Here is a 26128-nt window from a genome sequence, read left to right on the forward strand (position 1 = left end):
GGGGGTTTGAGGAAGGAGGGGGGGAGGGGGAGTGTGCAGGGAAGGGTTGTGTAATAGGAGGGAGAGTGTTATGCAAGGATGGTAAGTGGATAGGCATTAAGTGTCCCCCATGATATACTTCCTAGTGTGGCTGCTGGTGGATGCCGCACCAATACTCCAGACACATCCATTTATTTCCCGTGCATGCACAACTCCCCCCCCCCCCCTGCAAGCACGGAAGAGCATGCATCCATATCCCACACCACGCACTTCCGTGCATACGTTGCCCCCCCACTCTCTTGTGCATTCGTAGCCCCCCCACTCCTGTGCATTCGTAGCCCCCCCACTCCTGTGCATTCGTAGCCCCCCCCACTCTCCTGTGCATTCGTAGCCCCCCACACTCGTGCATGCGTACCCCCCTCCAACCACCACCACATGCTCTTCACACAACCTAATGACAAAGATGAACGTAAGAGTAATACTGATAACCTAGTAACATAGCCAGCATACATACAGAGGTTTGCAACTAGATCAGTGCCGGAATTGAGAGGACTCAGCTATGCAGTGAGGGTGAGAGAACACACCATCACAACCTTAAAGAGAGAGGAAACAAAGGGGATATGATCCTTGCATACAAGATGATGAGGGGAAATAGCTGAATTGGACAGTGAATGCCTGTTTAAACTAAAATGATGTAGGATCAGTGGAAGCTGCACAAACAGCTAAGTTGCAGACAAGTTCTCGTTCCCTGTATGGGTGGCCGGCAGATGAAATTCATTGAAGAAAGAGGTTGTTGAAGCCACTTCCATCCACAACATTAGCGTTTTCATTATATTTTTTCTTAATGTTGAGTGAGATGATTAGCGCGCCACGCACAAACGGCTCGAAGACGGGACATAGATGGATCTGAGTCCCTAGTAGTCGCTGATCCACGAGCACCCGTGTAACGCAGGCAGCAACACGTGTGTAATAATAGCCTAGTTACTCAGGCAGCAACACCTGTGTAATAATAGCCTAGTTACTCAGGCAGCAACACCTGTGTAATAATAGCCTAGTTACTCAGGCAGCAACACCTGTGTAATAATAGCCTAGTTACTCAGGCAGCAACACCTGTGTAATAATAGCCTAGTTACTCAGGCAGCAACACCTGTGTAATAATAGCCTAGTTACTCAGGCAGCAACACCTGTGTAATAATAGCCTAGTTACTCAGGCAGCAACACTTGTGTAATAATAGCCTAGTTACTCAGGCAGCAACACCTGTGTAATAATAGCCTAGTTACTCAGGCAGCAACACGTGTGTAATAATAGCCTAGTTACTCAGGCAGCAACACCTGTGTAATAATAGCCTAGTTACTCAGGCAGCAACACCTGTGTAATAATAGCCTAGTTACTCAGGCAGCAACACGTGTGTAATAATAGCCTAGTTACTCAGGCAGCAACACCTGTGTAATAATAGCCTAGTTACTCAGGCAGCAACACCTGTTAAATAATATTGGTGGGACAATTGCTATACGCCATCCACTTAATTACCCAGGTGTTATGATTACTGATCTGTCCAAGTCAACAACGGTTCCAGACTATCAAGATAGTCTAGATGGCTTGCGTGCGTGTGCGTATGTATAAGATGGCCATGTCCTTGGCGTGCCCCGCTCCGCAGAGGCTTTCTACTAAATGAGATTAAACTAAAACAGTACAGACACGTTTGGTGCATATGTTATATTGCTGGCAAACTCATCCATATTGTAACTTGCTTACCTAAACTAATATTGGGGTTCAGTTCCTGAGGCCATTATGTGCTTCTGTAACTTATTCGCCACCGTTCACAGATAGGGAAGCCTATGGCGTGCATAATGCAAAACTGAACTAATTTGAATATTTGTTTAGTGGCTGCATGTCTCTCGACTTGATCAGTCTAGAATACATGTTTGTAAATGGTCTCTGTTTATGTTTAGTAGTAGCATCTTGAGGGTGAAAGAATAATGTTTGTAAATATCATCGGAATTCCGACTTACTTTCTTTACCGGTGCAAAATAAATGTCATAGCTGGCATTTTACAATCTCTGACAAATATTATATATATATATATATATATATATATATATATATATATATATATATATATATATATATATATATATATGTATGTTTTCCCATCTAAGAACGTACAGCCTGAGATTAGAATGGTCAGTAATAGAACAAAAGTAGTTTGGGAAATATGCAGGACAAGTTATTAAATTTCAATGTTGTGTTTATCCCGTTGAGACAAGCAGCCCGTCCTTCTAAGGTTTCCCAACGTCAAGAAACAGTCGTACTAACGTGCCCTTATACTAACCTACCAGAGGACCTAAAACAGAAAACGGGACAGTACGTCAATTTCGCGAGCCGCTACCATTTTCTAGTACGACGATTTTTGGCCTTAGGTAGAGTGTACGTCAAAATACAACGCTCTATTAGGAGGACGGGTTCTAAGATGAGAGGACAAGGCGTGTTGGCGGGGTGGTCTGGGCCGCCGGGCGGTCGGTGTCTGGTAAATTTTATGACTTAGATCTAGCGCAAGATTTAATTGTTTACATATGGCGCGTGTGAGTGTACTCACCTAATTATACTTGTGAGGTGGGAGGGGGGGGTGAGCATCGGATTTTTGGTCCCGCCTTTCAACCGTCAATCAATTGGTGTACAGATTCCTGAGCCTATTGGACTCTTATTTTACATTTCAAACTGTATGGAGTCAGCCTCCACCACATCACTGCCTAGTTCATTCCATTTTTTAACTACTCTGACTAAAAAAAGTTCTTTCTAATGTCTCTGGCTCATTTGGACACTCAATTTCCACCCGTGTTAAATAAACTGTCTTTATCTATTCCACCAATTTATCTGAGAATCTTGCATGTGGTATGTGTGGCGGGTGTTTGTGTGTGTGTGTGGGGGGGGGGGGACTCGGTACATTCATACATGCGGATGCAAATGCTCAACATACATGAACAGGGATATATGAACTATATTTCACAAGCTGCTTCTTCGCAAGTGGACGTCAAGATAAATTTCTTCAAGAAACGCCGGACTAACCGGGCTGTAGTGGGCCTACGGGCCGCTCCAAGCAAGAGCCTGTTGGACCAAACTCACAAGTAAAGCCTAGCCCCGGGCCGGGCTTAGAGAGTAGTAGAACTTCTGGAACCCATCCAGGTATACAATCCAGGTGCTTTTACATGGGTGCATACAGGAGAAAGACTTGGTTTATCTGGAAGACCTAAGGTAGATGAAGGGTATATCTCTCAGCAGTTAAGGGTTACAGTGAGTGGAGTACCACAAGGGTCGGTGTTAGTGACCATTATGTTATTAATACGTTAACTACCTGACAGAGGAAAAGTTGAATAATTTTAATATTGGCTGATGCAGCCCCCAATGAGCGTGAGTGCCTTCAGGAATTTGGACACAGCCTTTCCAAATGTTATACGCTTTCATACCCTATGTGAGACACATTAAGTATGGCGCCAGCGTGTTATCCACACCTGAAAAGCACAAAACAAGAAAATATTCAACAAAGCTCGTTCCTACATTAAGAAAATAAGCTATGAGGAAAAACTGAGGGATCTGGAGCTCGCCACACTGGAGGAGAGCTCAGCGTGGTAGACATAACGACGACACAACATTCTAAGGTTAGTTGATCTGATACACAAAGCAACTGCATTCAAAGCGAGCCAGTGTAGACCGAGGGGTGCGTGTGTATATTACAAGCCGATGAGTCAAAGTACCTCAGCATATCTGTTGTAAATAAATGTAAAGGGTTAGCTTGAATCACTTCATCTAACTCGATAAACAATATTAAATGTAAACATGACAGGGGAAAAAGTTGCAGATTTAATCAACAAACAGTTCGAAATGGTTGCCTAGGCGGTGAGATTCGACCCGGGAAGCCTACAGCATGTAGACGGAGCGGGCATGGATACCCAGCACCGTGTACAGGTCATGGATACCCAGCACCGTGTACAGGTCATGGATACCCAGCACCGTGTACAGGGGTGTGCACACATTGGACATGGATACTCACGCATGTGGGCGCCGGTAGCATAGTCTACGCGCGCATTTATACTCGCATTAGAATCCCTGGCACAGCAGCAGAGGCACTGGCACGTCCATGGTGGGCACGGCATCAAAGGCACTGGCACGGCATTAAAATCCCTGTCACGCCAGTGGGGGCACGGCACTAAAAGCCCTGTCACGCCAGTGGGGACACGGCATTAAAATCCCTGGCACGCCAGTGGTAGCACGGCATTAAAATCCCTGGCACGCCAGTGGGGGCACGGCATTAAAATCCCTGGCACGCCAGTGGGGGTACGGCATTAAAATCCCTGGCACGCCAGTGGGGGGGCACCTTTAACACGTAATTCAGTAGCAATATACTCGCAAAAACTAACATCAAAATACGTATGTTCTTTGATATTTGTGCAATAACTTGATGACTAAATATGAGGCGTGACCCTGACAGATAATGGGAGGCAGTAGTGCCAAGATGATACCTGCGTGCTAGTGCCCGCCCCTCGCCCCCCTCCCTCCCTCCCTCACTCCCTCTAACTCCATCTGTTTTAAATACATATCGCGCATGCACACTAGCGCGCTGGGTTTGCCAAACACATCTGTAATACTAATTATATCGTAGGCCTCGACTTAATACAAAACAAATTGACAATTGGAAAGATATGTCCTGTTCAAAACACTAACAATAATGACTTATCACGTGGTATGTTGTATAGTAAACAAATGACGTCATAAGATTTGTACGGTACTCTCTCCTAAATTGTTCATATTGACAGTGTCTAAATTTGTTGTTCTGTTATTGTTAGTGGTGGTATTTTGGGATGCACGTGACAAAGCTACCGTGTACACTCGCCAAGCTGTCTTGGCCTAGTTAGAACTGTAGTTCCTGGACCCGCCTCTTAACGTTCGGTCGACTGGTATAGCTGGGCTTCATTGTAAGTGTGTACGATGAACCCCAATATTATAGTTTATGTTATATTATAGTTTATATTATATTATAGTTTTTGTCAAACTTTCATCTACTTTATCTGAGTTCAGCTTGCAGCCATGTCCACTTCCCCGTCCCTAGTTCTGGTCTTCTACATTTCAAAGTGTGTGTTTGTCCACCCAATCTAGACCCCTAAGTCTAACCGACTTCCTGACTTCTCGAATAACACGGTACACAGCAACTGAGAGGTATTGACACTACAAAATCTGGACTGTTACGCACTGACGACGATTCACATGTTCTTCCGTTGAACATCAATGATAATTATTGGAACTAAACACAATGATGGTAACCTAACCTGTCCTAGGCTTAACCCAAACATCGCAGACTTAATTATGCTTATGTAGCCTATATCAAGCTTAAGGTAGATTAAATTAGGCCTAGGACAAGTTTGGCTCTTGCGTTCCCCCAGAAGAGTTTTTATCCGAATTTTTAACAGTACAAAATATAGACTGTTGTCCATGTGTAAGAACCTGGGGCCAGATTTACGAAAGCACTTACGAACCTGTATATCTTTTCTCAATCTTTGGCGGCTTTGTTTCCAATTATTAAACAGTTAATGAGCTCCGAAGCACCAGGAGGATGTTCATAATAATAACAACAGTTGAATGAGAAGATTTCATGCTTGTAAACTGTTTAATAAATGTAACCAAAGCCGTCAAAGATTGACGAAATATGTACACGTTCGTAAGTGCTTGCGTAAGTACTTTCGTGAATCTGGCCCCCTGTGTTTTTACAAGTACCTCACATTCACAATGTGTACTCTTTATGGAGGCTGAGTTGGACGAATAATTTATACATTCAGTGAGGAGTCGGTCATTCCTGGCCCTGTCCTGTTGGATAGTACATCAGCATTTTGACTTATACATCACCAAAGGCCAAAATATGACGTACTATAAATCATAGCGGCTCGCAAAATTGACGCGATGTCCCCGTTTTCTATTCGTGTATCCGCGGTTAGGTAAGGCTCGGGCAATTTAGTACATAATTTTTATGACGTGGCAACTATAGAGAGCGGGGCTGCCTGGAGGTGGGCCACATTCGTTGAAGGTGTGTCGCTGATTTAGTGTGTGAGACGCTCGTTTCACTAGGTATATAGTGAATATCAAGATATGTACGATGGTCCATATCGTACATATCTTGATATAATGGACAATATATATAATGGATAGTATGTACTATAAGTACATATTATCTAAACAGGAGGATGGGCTGAGTATATGTTATATTCAGCCCATCCTCATAAACATTGGCCAAATGTTCGGCAATCCAGTAACTCTCAAGTCGATTGTCTCAAGTCACAATCGACTTGAGAATGGTCCAGGACGGACCGAAACGTCGTCGTCCCTTCACCTTCTAGTGTGTGGTCTGGTCAACATAGCTTGTCAAATGCTACTGTTGCGAGAATTGGGCAACTTGGTTTAGACTCCAACGGCTCGAACACAGAGGAGCACATAACCCAGAGTAATGGGGAGAAAGACCTTGTAAGTGACATGAAACGAAACTGGAAAAATACTCCTACATCAGCAGAATAACAGCAACAGACGAACATCGGGGTAGCACTAAGGAACATAAATAAAGTGGCCTACGGAGAGCTATATGGCCTGTGCTGTAACGCCAAGCCACAAGGCAAGGGGTGTAAGAAAGTACTTCAATGAAAGGTGAGCAAGTTGCTTCTGACGATTAATTGAAAATGCGGGGCCCGGGAGCTGATTCTTGTGACCGACAGGCGCATTTAGGTCAGTACCGCTACCCCCTTCCACTGCATTTGTACACACGCTCGCGAGTGTTATACTGCACACAAAAATTCCATTAAAAGCGATCTCGGACGCCTTGATATATAAACATGTCAAGAAATACAAAGACGCATTAGAAACTCCTTGTGTCAGTATGCCAGTGTCAAAGCACTGGATCTTGGGGAGTCATTGTACACAAGTGACCAGAGCAGGTGTTAAGAGGTGTAGCCTAGGCGCACGTGAGAGTGTGTTCAACTTTCTCTGTTTACTGTGATTTTCGAGCTTTCTCTCAATTTCTCAGCTATTACTGGTTCACACAGTTTGTTTCTCATGAGTGCCCCTCCCACTCTGTCAGTTTCTTTCCCAACGTCTCCCTCTCTGTCTCTGTGGTTTATGACGAATGGACTTCGTATGTATATTTAGTGTTTAATCCTTAATTGCCTATGATATCTAACATGTGCGTACCCATCAGCGTCTGTATGGAGCAATACAGGGATGTGTGTTCCACTTTCCTAGCAATCTGTACCTGGATTGTTTACATCTATTGACGCTAGAGTTCATTGTCGTATTTAGCTCTTGAAAGTAGATAGAAATAGCTTATAAATTATATCTGGGTCATTTGCATTTCAAACTTGAATGTCCTCTTGTCCCTCAGTTTTAAAACGTTGTCCCTGTACATTTTTCTATCACTTAGTATTTTGTATATGGTGATCAAGTCTCTTAGTTATTTTTTTTCTGGGGTTGTTAGGTTGAGCGTTCTTAACGTGTCTTCCTAGATTAGTTATGTTGAGTACCATCGTTGTTGTATTATTGCTCTTCAAGATTATTTAACTCCGGTACTTCATATTCTGCAACTTCTGTTTATTATATTGAGAGTTCACACTGGAGTTTTTATAAGCTGCTGTTATGCTTGTCAGCTTTGCATATGTTGCTGATATTTTCTTGTGTGTGTGCATCCGGTGCTGGTATGACGTCTTTAAAGGATATAGAGGTACATAATGGCTTCAGAAACTGAACCCCAAAATTCATTTATCTAACGGATTTACAGGCTTGATATGATAGGCTAGTTACACGGTTCAATATGTATGTAGACAATATGTTCGAGAACGCCCACAAGTACAGTCTCGAATCTAAGCAACTTACATTTGCGGTGAGCTAGTTTGATTATTGGATTTGCTTATCGTGCAACCTCTTTCCCTCCCATCCTGTGGGCAGCGGTGGAAAGGTTACAATCATCCACATTTACTACATACAGTTAGAAAACTGAATATTTTACTAAAATTTCTGGTATTAGATCATTCTAAATGAAATATTACATATTTCATCAATATTTATTTTCGAGCTGTCCCTAAATTCATTTGTTTTCGCACTCCATCACAGTGACGCATGGTGTACGAATAATTTTGCTGACAATTTACACTTGGTCAGGTCAGCATCAACAGGTAGTGTAAACTTATAACAGTCAAAACTGAGCTGGCTAGCAGGCATTGTTTGTGGTGTGGGCGCGGGACATGCAGGAAAGTGCGATGCAAGCGGAAAATATGTATTGCAATAGCTGCCTAAGAGAACAACAGCTCGGGAGTGTTTCCCGCTGTTTTGCATCTGCACCAAATGGAACAGTTATAACGAGTAGAAGTGTGCTGGAAGGGAATATATTGAAGTATACACAGGAATCCACTCGCTGCCAGAAGTTGTGCTGGACAAGTTGTAGACAGCACCAAGTTGGAGGTGCTGGACACAGTTGTAAAGATGCTCAGCTTGATAAGTGGTGACTTTTGAATTACAGAATCTTTTTCGGTCTGTTTAACGAGACAGGAAGTGGGCTACACACTAGTTAATGGCTACTACGAGGCGGGGGGGGGGGGGGGGTGAAAGTCTGTTTCTTTTGAACTCCATTCCTAGTTCGGTGCTTGATAGACCACCTATTCTCATTTCTCTCTGTATGACTCGTACTGCTGGGTTACTAGGCTGATATATTTTCTCACCTGAATGAGCGTAATTAGGACTTGAAAAGTTAAGTGTCGAAGATGTGTGAACAAAACCAAGACTGCATTTGTGTCAACCATGCATGAATATCTGACAAAGAATGAACTAATAGTTACAAGGCAGTGTACGAGATGACATCAAGCAGCAACATACTTAATTGTCAAAACCTTGCCTCGATACTTTACCTCAACGGGAAACTTAATCAAGAGGGTTAGCACATTTTTCATAATCAGTCTGTAGTTCCTGAACAAGAGACCCACATGGACACTCATAACTTATGGTATCCTCAAAACTAAAATATTTCTCTTAGTTCAACCATAGATGTTTCCCCAGTTGTCAGGCTGTATGTTTTAATAGTTACCTGTTGTCAGATTAAGCTGATGGATTTGATAGTTTGCTGCCACCTACCATCGTTCACTGCAATTAAAAAACAATGTCGCCATTGCCTTTATGTAGAAAGTGACCTAGGCTTCCCTGGCGCCTAACACTCCAGACAAACATCATGCCACCGTCATTCCAGACAACCATTCTCAATAAAGATGTGTAGCACTTTTACTCGGCAATTTAATCTATATACTATTATAGTAGCATTATATTAAATACTTCTTATACATAGTTCTACGATGTGTTAATGTGTGCAATAATTTGGATATATATTTTACCAAAAAATGGTTCAGATACATGTTTTAAATGTTAGGGGACATTATATGGTTAAAATTCAGAACCAGTCGACTGTACTAGCTTAGGGTACACTATTAGCTGGTGGGTATGGAAAGGGAGATGTGGACATGGTACACAACTAGCTGGGAGATGTGGAAACGGTTGCGCGACTAGCGGATTGATCAGGAAGGGATATGTGAGAGTTTGGAAACTCATTCTATATTACATTTGTATTAAGAGATTCACCAACTATACATGTTAATTACCATAGTGGAACAGCAATGAGCCCTGGGCAGGGAAGATCTCTGGGGCACCGTTCTTCAAGTGGTCGCCTCTATTCACTAAGCAGTAATTAGGGACCTGATTTTAAACAGACTGTGGATTATGTTGCAAGGAAAGCTAGTAGGACAAGGCTTAAGATGAGCTGTAGATAGGAGCCTGCTAACACGAGTCAAGTTCTGTACTCCTGTACCCACCCGTGGTACAACAGTGTATGTATTAGGCAATCTGTTGTCGAGTGTGGTTTTATAACATGGGGCTTCTCGACCTTGCCTCTTGATTTGTATGTTATCAAGAGATAAGCAGATATTGGTTATCGCTGTGGTTCAGATAGGCAGATATTGGTTATCACTGTGGTTCAGATAGGCAGATAACGGTTATCACTGTGGTTCCCTACACCACGTTTAGCTTTGATTTTCACTTCTTTATAAATATTATACAATACACATGCATTATCATTCTTTTCCTACATACATGGTTATGAGGAGGCTTTACTTGGAAGAAAAAGTAAATAGGAGTCTAAAAGGTATAGATATTTAATAAAGAGTAGTTTGATCGTTCACACTATATGGCACGGGGAATAATAAACAAGCCCCACTACTCTTCAGCAGTCGTCCAATGCAACAACACACTGTTTAATAACACCAGGTGTACAGTGCTCCCCGTGAATTGTCATATACAGTGTATACAAATATTTATTCTCGGCTTCCACCCAGTCTTGTCCCCTTACCTTATCGAGCGTGTTGTTCACACTACCCACTTCCTCTCACACACACACATTGCGTCCGCCCACCTTTTGCAGGCTTTTCTCAATACCTTGGGTTGCTGTCCTGCCATGCTGCTTCCAGCACTTAGTAAAGTAATATGCCTCTATAAGTCTTTTACTTGCTAAATTTTCCTTCATATTTTAGCCTATCCGAATATGGTGATACAATCACAGCCATTTTTGCCAGTCCCGTGACAGCATGACTGTTGCATGAATGGCAAGTTCACCACACCCACTCTATTCCTTTTCTCCACTACATTTAGTAAACACCTGCAGCTTTCCCACATTGCAGCTTTTTTCTTGATGTACTCGCCTCTTCCATCGACATATCAGCTAGCATACGATCATTCATGCTTCTCACTCCATCAAATCTAATCATCTTCGCATTACCAACGTTTTAATCACTGCCACACATTAGGCTTTCAGTGCATTCTATCCCACTAATTTGATCTCTTCTGCATGTAACAGTCTACCGTGTCTGTGTCTTTTAACATTCCAATTTACCCGTTCACCAGTATCATTGCTGCAATTACATATATTTTTTTAAATATTATGTGCGGTAAATTCTAAATGGCTTTAAATCATGTTTTACATTTATGAATGATTATCACTCCAGCTTTATACAAATTTTACTCTAACATCATATTTTTTCTGTGCAGGTACAGCTGCATGTCCATTTGGATGGTGCCATACGGCACGAGACCCTCTGGGAGGTCATGAGGTAAGTCTGTGGGGTCGGAGTTATTGGAAGGGGGTAAAGTCAATTGGGAATTTTCTCAGGTTCAAACGGGAGTTTTTCACCACCGTTTATCACATGTAATGAGTATGTAAATCGCACAAGTTTCGTGATCAAGGACATCTTCTTCATACATAGAGTTGAATCTGGCCTGTTGGATATCGAATAGATATTTCTGTTACTAGCAGCAATGATACCGTATCTTGTTGACCAACCCACACACACTAAAAATTGAAGAAACAACGACGTTTCGGTCCATCCTGGACCATTATCAAGTCGATGGTCCAGGATGGACCGAAACGTCGTCGTCTCTACAATTTCTAGTGTGTGGTTTGGTCAATATTTTTCAGCCACGTTATTGTGACTCTTCATCTGCATACCGTATCTTGTGCTGCTTGACAAATCAACCCGTGGAATTAATAAAGCTTAAATTCAAATTCAAATTCAAAATTCAAATGTTTATTCAGGTAAAGTACATACATACAAGGGGTGATACAAATATTGATGAATTTATAGATAGAGCTAGTACATACAATGCCTAAAGCCAAATGAATTAAATGAAAATCGTTTTGAGAAGCCTGGGAAGAGTAAGAGGAAGCAGAGGTAGTCTGGGTCCGTGTAGGCCGTTGCAAGCTTATCCCCTTGTCCACGTACCTGTGGCAAATCTCAGTCGAATATTAGTGTTTATTTTACAGAATATAAACAAACACACTTTGTGCATATTTCTAACTGAGCCTCAAAAACGTCCATAGCACTTTGGAAATGGGGCAATGCCCGCTATCTCTTGGAGTACCATTCGAGTGGTGGATCTTGTAAGGGACAGACGTTCCTAACTCGATCGGCCAAAGAAATTTGTGTTCTCTCAGTCCCACTGTCAAGTTAATACTGTGATCTGAAATCACTGGTTATTCAGAATCAACAACTATACTTCTCTCGTCAGTAATACATGAGAATTATTGAGCGCAACTTTAGCTCATTTAGAGAAGACTCGAAGGGGTACCTGGCTGCATCCGGGTATCGTCCCCTCTTCCCACCCCCCATCCCCCCGTTGGACTAGGTTATCACAAGTCGAGCCTAGCCCCAGGCCGGGCTTGGGAAGTAGAAGAACTCTCGGAACCCTCTCCAGGTAATAGCTACTGTAGAGGCAAATGATACACTTGTCAAGGAGTAATCAACGGCACGTGTGTGTGTGTGTGTGTGTGTGTGTGTGTGTGTGTGTGTGTGTGTGTGTGTGTGTGTGTGTGTGTGTGTGTGTACTCACCTATATGTGCTTGCAGGATCGAGCATTGACTCTTGGATCCCGCATGATCCCGCATCCCGTGTGTGTGTGTGTGTGTGTGTGTGTGTGTGTGTGTGTGTGTGTGTGTGTGTGTGTGTGTGTGTGTGTGTGTGTGTGTGTGTGTGTGTGTGTGTGTACTCACCTAGTTGTGTCTGCAGGATCGAGCACTGACTCTTGGATCCCGCCTATCCTTGGATCCTTGGATCCAAGGATAGAATGGATCCTTGTGTGTGTGTGTGTGTGTGCCACAGCTGTGCATATCAATAAGAACCACATGTTCTTAATGATATGTATTGAGAGCTGCTGTGTTGTAAGAAAGAATATATCTGATAATCTTGCAAATAAACATTTTAGGAAGTGTCTGTCTATATACAATAAATTCCAAACTAAGGTGGGCTAGCATGACATAACAACTAAATGCTTCTTTTGTGAATTAGTTTTGGGGGGTTATTATTTAGGCTAGTCATTCCTAGATCATTATTTCTGGAATGTATTCAGAATGTTTGCCCAACCTGCATACTCCCTCTAGTCTTATTCTCCTCCTCAAGCTCCATTACATTGGCAGCTCTCTACATTAAATATGTACCTATTTTTATCAAGATCAGAAGTGTGTGACATTTTTGCATTCTTTATTTGTCCAGTTATCTTCAGATAAGTAAATATATTCATATGCAGCAGGTGTGTGTGTGTGTGTGTGTGTGTGTGTGTGTGTGTGCTCACCTATTTGTGCTTGCGGGGGTTGAGCTTTGGTTTTTTGGTCCCGCCTCTCAACTGTCAATCAACTGGTGTACAAATTCCTGAGCCTACTGGGCTCTATCATATCTACATTTAAAACTGTGTATGGAGTCAGCCTCCACCTGACTGTTTGTGTGTGTGTGTGTGTGTGTGTGTGTGTGTGTGTGTGTGTGTGTGTGTGTGTGTGTGTGTGTGTGTGTGTGTGTGTGTGTGTGTGTGTAGTACCTACGCCAGCGTTAATGAGGCTGGAGACAAAGATGCCAAAATAGACAGTGTGAGTGGTGCGTGCGCAGGTCTGGCCTGGCCACGAGGCACACACCAGGCTACATCTTGCCAAGGGAAGCCTGAGACTCTGACGTGATGATAGACAGGGCTGTGACCAGGCTCAGCTGGACCCCTGTCACCTGCGGCCATGCAGGCAGCTATTGGTCGTGGAAGAGGCAGCAAAGTTGTTTGGTAGAAGACAATCAAGGTAGTGGTTAGGCAGACAGGGGGTGATACCTTAATGGGATCTATTTTTTGTCTTTTTCTTTTGTTGACGCTTAGCGTAGGTGCTTTTGTTGGCGGCGCCTAATGTTGGTGCTCTTGTTGTTGGCACCTACAGCGCTTTTTTATACAGCTGATTACCATTATATGCTAATTATAATAGTAAAATATTAATAAAAAATATCCTTCCAAACTATCATTTACTTGGCGTTGATGCAAACATCATTGCACACACAAACTGTATGGAAATGGGGTAACTATCTTATATGAGCAAGAGGTCACGACCTCGCCGTAGGGTGCAGTCGCACCTCCACAGATCTCCAGTATCAGCTATTTATACTGGTAATGACTCCAAAGGGCCACCACTTACGGGCTATTCATGCCCGTGCCACCTTTTGGGTGGCTTAATCTTCATCAATCAATCAATCTTTATATGAGCAAGCAGTCATGTGTAGCTTTCGGCGAGATACAAGTGCATATGACAGCTGTGTTCCTCTAAAAATGGCTTTAACATACTGGACATACAAGTGGTATACCTGGAGCATACCTGGAGAGGGTTCTGGGAGTTCTACTCCCCGGGCTCGGCCTGAGGTCAGGCACGACAGTCGAGGCGGCTTTTGAAGTAGGCGGCTGCGATAAGATAAACTTGATTGACTGATAACATATTCTTTGAGGGGTTCCGAAACCAGTCTCTTAACATTAAGAGAGCGTATGTAGTGATGTCAGACTATTAACAGTGCCGGCATGGTGGCACCTGACATGGCACCCGGAATGGAACTTGCACCTCGTGAAGCATAAAAACGAACTTAGAATATAGAGGCTTGCGAGTAGTAAAATAAAAGAGTCCAGCAGGTTCGAAGCTAGTGGGTGGAACATGAAAAACGAGACCTGGCTTCTCTATAGTCACAGTGCTCAGTAAATACCCTTCCCAACTGGAATCCATGCCTCCCCAATGAAATCATTACCCCCCCCCACTGGAATCATTGCCCCCCTCTGGAATCAGTCCCCCACTGGAATCACTGCCTCCCCCCACTGGAATCACTGCCCCCACTGGAATCACTGCCCCCACTGGAATCACTGCCCCCCTCCTACTGGAATCACTGCCCCCAATTGGAATCACTGCCCCCACTGGAAACACTGCCCCCCTCCTACTGGAATCACTGCCCCCAATTGGAATCATTGCCCTCACTGGAATAACTGCCCTCCCACTGAAATCACTGCCACCCACTGGAATCACTCACTCCCACTGAAATCATTGCCACCACTGGAATCACTGCCCCCTCTCCACTGGAACAACCAACCCCTTCCTCTGGAATTACCCCCCCACATAAGAACTACCACCCCCTCCCCCCTACCACCCCCTCTCACTGGAACCACTCCTTCCCACTGGAACCATTCATCCCCTCTGAAACCCTCCCCATTGGAACTACTCCTCCTCAATGGAACCACCACCATTGGAACCTTCATTACATTCAAACAACTGTACACCAATCTGTTCATTAGTTTCCTGTAATCATTGCACTACAAGTACAGTACTTATTACAGCACCCTGTTCTTATTCTGTGATATGCTGCCTTAGAGATAACTTTCTCTACTTCCCTGGCATGATGAACATACTGTACCTAGCTTTGTTAGCGATACCTAAGGCATACAGGCATGTGACTTATTGGCATTACATGTTTTGTTGAAATCTGGTGAGATAGTGAGAGGTGAAACTGTTGATCATGCCCAATTTGAATTACAGTATTTGCTTGTTTGCATATTAGTGCAAGATTTACAAAAACAGTTTTTGGATATTTTTGCACTTTATTATAATGTTAATCTATTTTACTTATTTGTTTAATAGTAAATCCTGATTTGTACTCTGTAAATCTTTATATCAGTCTCATTCTTCTCTCTCAGACATAAAGGAATGAAGCTGCCAGGCAGAGGCTCGCTTGCAGACCTAAAGACCGCTGTTCAGGTGCAGGAACCCAAAGATCTTGGACTCTTTCTCAGAGGTTTTCAAATCTTTTTGCCTGCCATCGTGTAAGTTGAACAAGTTTTTATTTAATTTTACTAAAATTGTAATGTGTGTGTTTGCTACTTAGGCTTGTTAGATTACCATCAATGTTTGCAATTCATTATCTAGGTCTAGAGTGAAAATGTTAAGTTTTATGTATTTTGACAGTACTGTACTGTATAATTATCTGCCCTGAAGGAAGTTCTTACTTTCTGAAGTTGCCATTGATGACATAAAGTAAAATGCATAAGTTTAGTAATGGAATTTAACTGAAACATTGAACTTTTTACTCAACATTGGTTATGGTACATTGTGTTGAGATGCAGGATTTTGATTTAAAATGCATAACATCTTGCAGAGGAGACCTTGCTGTCATAGAAAGAATAGCTTATGAATTTGTGGAAGACCAAGCCAATGACTCTGTTGCCTACTGTGAAGCCAGATTCAGTCCCCACTTGCTACTTCCAAGTGAGCAAAGTCAACCCAACTTACACAATGAGGCAGAAGTACAACTAAATGGCACAGTGGTTGGGAGTAATGGAGGCAAGTTTTTTGTGTGATAGTTTTGGAGGAATAATTATTCTATAGACTTAATGTTGTATAATACTCTTTTTTTTTCATTTTGGTGTACTAGATATACAGTAGATAGATACTGCAGTTAAATAAATTGAGGTCTAGATTATATTGTTAAAAATAAATAAATTGACACAAACTCTATATGACACATATTTCAGATTCCATCAATAATGAAGTTACTGTGGATTCTATCCTAATTGCTGTTCTGAAAGGTCTGGCACGTGGTGAGGAGGACTTTGGTACCAAAGTTCGAGTTATCATTTGTTGTATACGAGGAATGTCACGTAAGTATATTTGCAACTTTCTTGTTCCTACACTTCCATATTTATGTTCCATGTTCTTGTTCCATATTTACTATTTATGAAGAATAGTTAATAATCCTTATTTTTAGACATTAAATATCTTGACGCTGCAGAAGTCAGTTGAAAGACCAATCCTCTATGTTGAAGTCCTCACTAAATATCACTAAATGTACCGCTGTCATTAAGTCTGTGATAGTAGATCCTCTGAAATACAGTACTGAAAGGTAGCTTAAACTAAATTTATACTTACTTTTACTCAACTTTAATATTTTGAATGTTTAATTAACTTATTTTGTTCTCCCAACTTTGTTACTAAGTGGCAAGTTTGTTGTTCAGTCAATATCAATTCAAAGGATCTTAGTGGCTAGTTTATTTTTCACCACATTTGTGTCATTTTGATGGTACAGTATTAAAAAAGTACAGGATGACACAACTAATACAATACAGTATAAGCATAAATTTACGAAAATGTTTGTAAAACATTAGTAAATGCATATATAGTATATACTGTACAGCAGAGTTCATTTTTACAAGATCCTTCAATATGCACAACATATCAGGCAAGTTTTCAAACAAATGAGAGCTTTTTTTATACAGAGTATATGCAGATCAGTAGGTTTGTTACCTTTAACTAATGTATACCACTAGAATGACTTATTACCTGATACTAAAGGATGCGCTCTATTTAGGTTTTTATTTTTTTGAGGTTGTGAACATTAGTTTAAAAAGAATTATAACTATATTTCATTTAAATGTAATTAAAATAAGGCTGGATAAAATAAGACATGATTTGGTTATTTAGGATAAAAGTTCTTATGTAGTGTGGTAGACACTACATAAGACACTACTACTATAATAGGTAAAGAGATTCCTCATAAAATTGGGAATAGAGCATTCGAGGTTGGCCTCACTTAGTTCTAACTTCTCTTTCTCGTAATAAAAATTATTTCAATACCTAATTATATGATGCTTTTTATTCCATTATTGTACTTTTTAAGCATTGTAAATTAGATATATTTAGAAATTGAGTAATGGAAGTATTTCTTTATAGAATGGGCTTGGGACGTTCTTCGTTTGTGTGACGAGTACCGAGACAAAGGAGTTGTTGGTATTGATATTGCTGGTGACGAGTGTGCATCTCTAGAAAGTAAGGGTAATAACGAAAATTTGTTTTGGTTACGTTCGTTTTATTTTGTTGAGATCAGAATGTTTGCAATTGCAAATTTAATATTTCTGTTGAATAGACTCTAAATCTCGAGTTGTATACAGTGTTATATAAGTACAAAAAAGATACATTTGTTAATAATGTCTTTGATATATATATACTGTATACATACCATAAATCTGGGTGAAATATTATACTTGTAAAACTTTCAGGCGAATCTTCAATGAATAACCCTGTAGATGTAGCAGTGTTTCAAGCAGCCAAAGAGAAAGGGATTCATCGTACAGTTCATGCTGGAGAGGCGGGGCCTGCCGATTGTGTTAGATTGGTAATACCATCAGCAGTGCTGACATGCTTTCAATAAATATATTGTTTATGTATTGTTGGCTCCAGGAACCAGTGTCCCAGTGGCTATCTCTGACCAGGCTTTCTGGTTGGTGGACTGGTCAACCAGGCTTAAGAGCTTAGATACTGCTGCTCGCAGTCTCATGTATAAATCACAGCCTAGTTCATCAAGTATCAAGTTTTTCAACACCATGAGAGGTTGACCTCTGGCAGTTGTTTGCCATATTGTTATTTTTTTTAATATAGATGTTTGATCATGCTTTGTGGACTGATTTCTTCAGTAAGGATTGAAAAACTGCTCAGATGGCATTTTGTAATACATTCTGTATATATTTACAAAGAGGATTCATTGGGGTTTTGAAATACTTGTAAATATGCAATATATACAATACATTTAAATACAATACATTTATATTAGGTTAGAACAGTGAATAGCTATAATTTAGTTAATATGGGTAAACTGATAGTAAGTACATTCTCACAAAGTCAAAAGAATACATTGCATTTTAAGTACATTTTAAAGATAACAGTGATTGAAGTATTGTATTGAGAATTTGTATTCATTTAAAAAATGAGCAATAGTACAGTCAATTATAAAGTACTCAAAACTAGTGGATATATTATAGTTAACATTTTATAATGCAAACATAGGCCAATAGTAGTAGGCTAGTGGTAAAAGGTGTTGATAATGGGTGTCTTCGTTATCTGCCAATGTTTGATGTTAAAAAAGGTACTTCAAGCGAGATGTCCCTGAACTAAGATAATCATCCTTTTTTTTTTATCAGGCGGTGGAAGCATTTGGAGCAGAGAGAATAGGTCACGGTTATCGTGTAATAGAAGATGAGAGTATATACCAAATGTGCTTGAAGGAAAAAATTCACTTTGAGGTCTGTCCTCATTCATCATATTTAACTGGATCGTTAAAACAATTAACATCCCATTCCAAAAGGCATCCTATTCTCAGGTAAGGAAGTGGTATTTACTAGTTAAATCTTATTTCTTGAACAGTTGTGATGGTAGCTTAATGATAAAAGTTTTGCTGGCTTATCTATTTTGTTTTTGTCTCATAAGCCATGTAAAAGGTCATATCACTGACTGATTTTGTAAGAAAAGGCTGCTTCATTGTTCATTCTCTTGTGTAGTTAGTTATTATTTACGAAATTTTATTGATGAAAGATACAGTATTTTCAGCTCAACAGTGTACAAATAATCAACTTCTTTGATAGTTACCTTTGTGCAGTACAGTACAAAGAAAGTAGGATAAGGAGAGCACATACAGGTTTCTGGTCATTGCTAGAAGTTTTTTATATATCTACTTCTCAGAAGGAAGTTTTATGCCCATTTCATTCTTATCCTTATTTTTGTGCCATATTCATCTCTCATCTTTCCTTGTTGCCCTTGTTCATATTTCCCCAATTGTTTATGTTGTACGTTGCCTACAAAGACAGATTCGTCATTTATCATCTGGTATTTAGAGAGATAATGATGGAAGTATCAGGAAAATCATCGTTGAGTTGAAATGCGGGACAGCTGTAGATATTGTTTAGATTTATGCATAAATGATTACATGTAGTGAAGAAAAAGAACATTGTGTGTTTAAAATTTGCTACATGATGATTGTGTAATAATGTAATGAGAAAATCCATAGGAGCCGTGATGAGGATTCGAACCTATGCGGTGGGTGTTTCCATGCACACGCCCTAGTCAACTAGGCCACAACATGGTAAAAGGATTGCAACCTGGAGTTCTACTGAGCTCATAAGGGTTTTCTGAGGCTTCCACTGAAGCTGGATCAGGATTTTTACACTAGTTGACTAGGGTGTGTATGTGTGTGTGTGTGTGGGAACTCCCACCGAATAGGTCGGAATCACAGTTCATCACGGCTCCTACGGATTTTCTCACTGACACGTCACATTAGTGTGCTTACTCTGTGTAATAATAATAATAATAATATTAATAATGATAATAATTTTATTTAAAAATATACATAAGAATATTATATAGTAAAGGGGGTTTATTAATTGTTACGGAGTAAGTACATTTAATAAGGCCACTAATACGAAAAACGTCTTGGGCATAACTGAAAATAATACAATAAGGTTGTTTAAAGGTTTGATGAGGTATACACTTAATACTAAACAGGAGGTAAGGTAACAAATATATTGTCTAAAATATCTTGCAAATGATATACAATACAGCTTTCAAGGACGGCATAACTTAAACAAGAATAAGAGAAAATTAACGTGTTAAGGGGCAATACTTAAAATTATTAGGTACAAGTAGATGATAAATAATTCATGAGTTTAAGATGCAGACATGGGGTGGGGTAAAACAAATAATAGATTCGGAGCAGACAAACATTGAAAGGAATAGGAGGAATGTAGAGAATTGGATCTAAAGCAAGTCATACCTGCACCAGAGATATATAGTCTTTCAAACCACTGTAGCAACTGCTACACTCCCAAACATGGCTGCAACTATTAATATTGGTCTAAGCCCAAAATCACTACACACCTTGGATCTAGATGGAACTGTAATTGACTCATCAAAACCTCTCTGAAATGCATGCAGTGAAAATCCAGCAGTACCAACCACTTTGACACCACACACACACACATAAACACCTGAAACCTGGAACTTCAAGAACAAGAGGTCATAGATTTAAACTAATTAAACAAAGATGCCAAAGAAATATAAGAAAATTCACTTTCACAAACAGAGTGGTAGACGGTTGGAACAAGTTAAGTGAGAAGGTGGTGGAGGCCAAAACCGTCAGTAGTTTCAAAGCGTTATATAACAAAGAGTGCTGGGTAGACAGGACACCACGAGCGTAGCTCTCATCCTGTAACTACACTTAGGTAATTACACACTCTACTACTGCCAATATGGCTTATGCAGTGTCCTGCTTGCAGCTATGGATTCATCATAAATTACTTGATACCATCCTGTAATTTAGTACAAAAATATAATATTGTTGATGTGTTAATATCCAATGCACCCAAGCAAAATAACAATCATTAAGAGCTAATCAGTAAATTAAATTCTGACTGTAATAGCAGGCAAATGAATAAAAAAAAAAAAAACAGCAATAGTAAACATCCCATGAAGAGAGGGAAAAGGAGTCTTGAGTCCAATGTGAGGTAATGTCAATTATATTCCATTCCTACTTCATATATGTCTATTTTTATTCAAATATTTTCCCATACTGTATATCTTTGTTCATCCCTGTCAGATCCCTCAACACTGTTGTCAGGCAGACATCTTCCATGTACTGGTAGTTATTTCTTCCCTGGTCAACTGTAACTACATAAACTCATTAACTCAAACTCAACTACATAACCTACATAAACTCAATAACACAATGTAACTACATAAACTCAAACTCAGTATTAGTCATTAAAGTTTTTCCTGCCCGAAACGCTTTGCGTAATAGTGGCTTTAGGCATTGTATGTACTAGCTCCATCTATAAATCTATCAATTTATGTAAAATCTCTTGTATGTATGTACCTTACCTGAATAAACATTTTATTTTTATTTTATTTAACTAAACAGCTTCTCACACTACAGCAGGATGCAGTGTGCGTGTGTGTGTACACATACCATTGGGTATGTGTACACACACACGTTAATTAGTTTTCTTTTTAAGCGATTTGCTGTGTTATAAAAATAAACAAAGCAAAGATCTGTCCTTCAGAAAATCTTAAATTATAGTATGATAAATATTGTTCTTTAATGTGGTTTCATAAACAATGTGAAAATATTTTTTCTTAAAATTTCTGCTTTGGTTACCTATCTTACGTCAGGTTTGCGGAGGACGAAGCAAGCTTCAGCATAAATACCGATGATCCGACCATTACTAACACACAACTGAAAGATGAATATAGGCTCCTCTCTGATTGGGGTTTCACTGAGGCACACTTCACACGTGCAGTAAGTACCATTGTTTAGCAGGGGACTTCTGTTTCTTTATATATAATAAACACCAGGATGCAGAGTTCTAGGAAGACGTAACTGGTGGGCAAATTGAGCTGGTACCCTCACCAGTGATAATTCCTTTCAACTGCTAAAATATATTTTTTAATTGGGTATTATTTCTGAAGATTTATTAAAGTTTCTTTCTAATGATCTTTTGATAAATTACATGGTAAGAATTTTTTTTTAAAGCATTGTCAGATTTTCCTAGCAAAAATGTTTTCTGAATACACGTTTAAGGACAACTTTTATGGAATTCTCACTATTCTATACATGCATATTATATATATATATATATATATATATATATATATATATATATATATATATATATATATATATATATATATATATATATATGTGTGTGTGTGTGTGTGTGTGTGTGTGTGTGTGTGTGTGTGTGTGTGTGTGTGTGTGTGTGTGTTCTTGTAGAAAAAGTGGTAATGAATAACCTAATGGGTTCCAGTGCCAGCTTGTGGTTAGTTATGTCTGACTAATTTTAAAGTATTCATTATTGCACACGGATTTCCATACACTTGCAGATACATACACATCTAGAAAAAAAAAAACATTATCTGTTACTTAATAATTAAATGTATAAGCAAAATTGTTTCATGCATGGTTTCAAAGGGTGTGCTTAGAGTGATGCTTATAGCTGCAAGCATATCTAGGCAAGTAGGCTACACACACAAGGAAAATGCAGTTACAAAAGTGCATATGTACTGACAGTGAATCAGGGATGCAAAGTCGGGTCTTGCAAGACTTTACATACAACAGATAAGGTATTACATCTCTCCATAAATGCTTTGCATAATTGCCAATTACAAGGATGCAAATAAGGCTTCTCGAAATCTGATGTATGCCATACCACCTTAAGCAAGTCGCCAAGATCCTTTGCTCTATTAATTACTGACATAAAACAAAAATGCTCAGCTATCTGTAAAGTAAGTCATCATTATTCCTGACAAAGAAAGGTGAGGAGATGCTTGTGAACATACAATAAAATAAAATGCCGTGCACTCTGCCAAGGTTCGACTTGCGAGGTTAACAGTAACGTTCCAACCCATGGGAATGTACCCGACCTTAAATATTCTGGGCATCTCAAGGTCCCGCCCAGCAACACCAGAAAAGTTTTTACTACATTTTTCATGTTATCTCATTTAGTTTTTGCATTAAAGCAATAAATATGGTGTCAAAATATTCATACTTTAATTGAATTTGCTAGAGTATAGAATCAAAACAAAATGTGTTTTAATAATAGATTTGTATAGTAGTAGGCATCCGTCAGTCTCAGGAGACTGGAGTTGCGTTCTGGTTGACGGTCTGGAGTGGCCTCTCCAGGGTGCAAAGCCAGGGTAGATTGATATGGAGGAGAAGCTGTTACCCAAGCAGCAGGCCCCCCCCCCTCTCTCCACAAGTGCCAAAAGTCTCCAGTGGAAAGGCAAACGCCAATACGATTGGTTCCAGTGCTGTCACTGGAACTGTGAGCTCCGGAGTTGACCTCAAAGTTGGTGAAAGAAGGCACAGGGACTCCAAACGCGGAGACCGTTGTGGACAGGGCCGGAGAAGAACCACCCCATCAAGGGTATGAACTGCCCTAGCCTCCTGAAGCAGAGCCTGGGTTGCACGATCCTTGGGAGGTAGACTTCCCGGTCCTGCACCTACGGGTTGGGGTATACACACAGGGTTTCAGACAGAGATCGTCACAGCCCCCTTTCACCCGAGGCCGGCCTCCTTCAAGACCAAGCAGAAGGAAGAGTGATAATTATTAATTATATTATTATTATAATAATTATTATAATTATTATAATAATTAATATAATAATAATTGTTGTATTTAATAATTATCACTCTTCCTTCTGCTTGGTTTTGAGGGAAGTCGGCCTCAGGTAAAAGAGCGCCGTGACTTTCTCTGTCTGGAACCCGTAAGTGCGGGATTGGAACGTCTTTCTCCTGGGGAAGGGGAATGTCCCAGTACAGGACTGGGACATCCACCTCCTGCAGCTCGTGTGGCTCAGGCTCTACTTCAGGAGGCTGGGGTCGTTCTTACCCTTGACGGGGTGGTTCTTCTCCCGCCCCAATCACAGCGGTCTCCGGGTTTGGAGTCCAAGACAGTCAACAGTCTTGCCAAGTGAGGGGCTGGGAAATATTTTTATGGTTTGCCTTTTTAATAGTAATTTCTAGGTTGTATCGATTAATTTCTCCAGTGACTCCCTCAGCACAATATGACCGCATAGGGAGGCTTAAAAATTCCTTGTGGCACTGTGTTGTATGTCACCCATGCCTGACTGCATGGTCTGATGTCTAAGGACACACTGGGACCTTGGATGAGAAAGCAGTTGAATGCAAGAGTTCAGATAAAGATAAATTGATTCATACTTTATTCAAATACAAATTTGTTTAATGCTCTAAAGGTTTCATGAACACCCTGTGTACAGTATATTCATGAGGTGATAAATGTGAATGTAAAAAGCAAGAAAAAACAGGAAAAAATTAAATCATATATTTGTTTGCCTGGCAAGTGTGTTATTAATCAACATTATGCTTATGGTAAGTGGTGTAGGATATGCACCCTCCATTGTGGCTGTAAAGGTGCCGAGATACTAGGCAATACATTGCTATTAGAACCATTTGGCACCTTTCAGATTTCAAACACTAGCCTGAAAAATGTTATCACATTGCATGATCCATGAGTGTTCAAACAATAATTTTACTAAACAAATACCATGAAATGAAGGTGCAGATGTGTGCATGCGAAAGGGAAAGTAGCGCTAATATTCAAGTAAGGGACAGTCATGAAATCTAAAACTACAGGCTGGTTTCACAAGCCTGTACAATATTAAAGTAGAGTAGTGGTGAAAAAACAGTTAGACTGGTAGAGCACCTGGAGGAAAAAAAAAAGCTTTGTAATGGACAGACAGCATGGCATGACGGGCTGGGGAAGGAAATACTCGAAAAAAACTTGATGGCTTTTTCTTGGCCGTATAAACAGTCTACATTAGACCAGTTCTATAATGGATAGCACTGACATGGAATTCTCATCTAGTAAAGGATTAGGTCAGAAGGTTGCGTTAAGGTTGTTAGCTGACCTGATAAAGCTTATATTTGCTGGTTAGGATTGTAAATAAAGGTCAAGGGAACTCAACGTAACACCTCCAGAGGAGTCATGATAGTTATACCATATACAGAATAATGAGGGATGTAAATAAGGTTGACAGACAACTTTTTCCAATAGTGATAATAGGGAAAGAAGACAGGTTAAAATTGAGAATACAAATGTGTTATTGAGATGTAAGGAAATATTGGAATGCTGTGCAGTTTGTTAATGAGCAATACACTTGAAGCGGAAGCCACATCCATCCAAAGCCTACAGAAAATATGATAAACTTGAACATTAGAAGTTAAAAATAAGGTACCAGGTACTAATAGGTAGGTGGTGGTGCCTAAAGAGCTAGACCTCACTCCTTATAGTGTTAGGGGGAAGAATATGCATGCACAAGCATACATACAGTATTGGCACCCCCCTAGTAGATAGGCACCCGTGCATGCCCACCCCCACTTCTCCCCATGCATGGCCACCCCACTTCTCTCCATGCATGCCCACCCCCACTTCTTCTCCCCATGCATGCCCACCCCACTTCTTCTCCCTATGCATGCAAACCCCACTTCTTCCCATGCATGCCCACCCCTTTTCTCCCCATGCATGTATTTTCTTTACAAATACTACTAAATTAGCATTTACTTTAACATGTTTCTTTGCTTTGATGCAGAATCTTGAAGCTGCTAAGCACTGTTTTTTGCCTGATGTTGAGAAGCATGCACTTGTTACCAATTTAAGAAAAGCTTATGGAGTCGTGTAGCCGTGTCTAGATGCCTGAAGAGGAAGGGCTTCAGGGTAAAGTGGTTTTCATGGCTTATGTTTATATATCATGAAACACAAAAGCTGAATATATATTCATTTCAGAATTCTAATTTCTTTATGGAGTGTATATTTGTTCCTTCCTCAAGCAGTCTATCACAATGGGCTGGTTTGTCATTCATTGGCTTGGGCTCAAAGCCTAAAGTGCCAGTAGTGAAAATAAAACCCGACAAAAAGCAT

The 26128-nt window shown here is 40.3% G+C and overlaps 1 protein-coding gene across 7 annotated transcripts in view; it reads left to right on the forward strand.

The window, feature by feature from the left end:
- LOC123774762 (adenosine deaminase) overlaps nucleotides 1-26128 on the forward strand; it is a 45922-nt gene that overhangs the window by 14136 nt on the left and 5658 nt on the right. For 2 of the 7 annotated variants that reach the window (XM_045769347.2, XM_069310811.1), the window contains exons 2-10: nucleotides 11090-11151; nucleotides 15569-15694; nucleotides 16027-16211; nucleotides 16403-16528; nucleotides 17598-17699; nucleotides 17924-18039; nucleotides 18842-19020; nucleotides 21861-21987; nucleotides 25800-25924. In XM_045769347.2, the coding sequence (XP_045625303.1) occupies nucleotides 11090-11151; nucleotides 15569-15694; nucleotides 16027-16211; nucleotides 16403-16528; nucleotides 17598-17699; nucleotides 17924-18039; nucleotides 18842-19020; nucleotides 21861-21987; nucleotides 25800-25889 (1113 nt within the window). In that variant the 3' untranslated portion in view covers nucleotides 25890-25924. The remainder of the gene's footprint in view (nucleotides 1-11089; nucleotides 11152-15568; nucleotides 15695-16026; nucleotides 16212-16402; nucleotides 16529-17597; nucleotides 17700-17923; nucleotides 18040-18841; nucleotides 19021-21860; nucleotides 21988-25799; nucleotides 25925-26128) is intronic. The other 5 variants (XM_045769345.2, XM_069310809.1, XM_045769346.2 and 2 more) reach the window with 3 other exon arrangements.

Source organism: Procambarus clarkii, chromosome 68 (assembly GCF_040958095.1).
Source record: "Procambarus clarkii isolate CNS0578487 chromosome 68, FALCON_Pclarkii_2.0, whole genome shotgun sequence".
Taxonomy (NCBI): domain Eukaryota; kingdom Metazoa; phylum Arthropoda; class Malacostraca; order Decapoda; family Cambaridae; genus Procambarus; species Procambarus clarkii.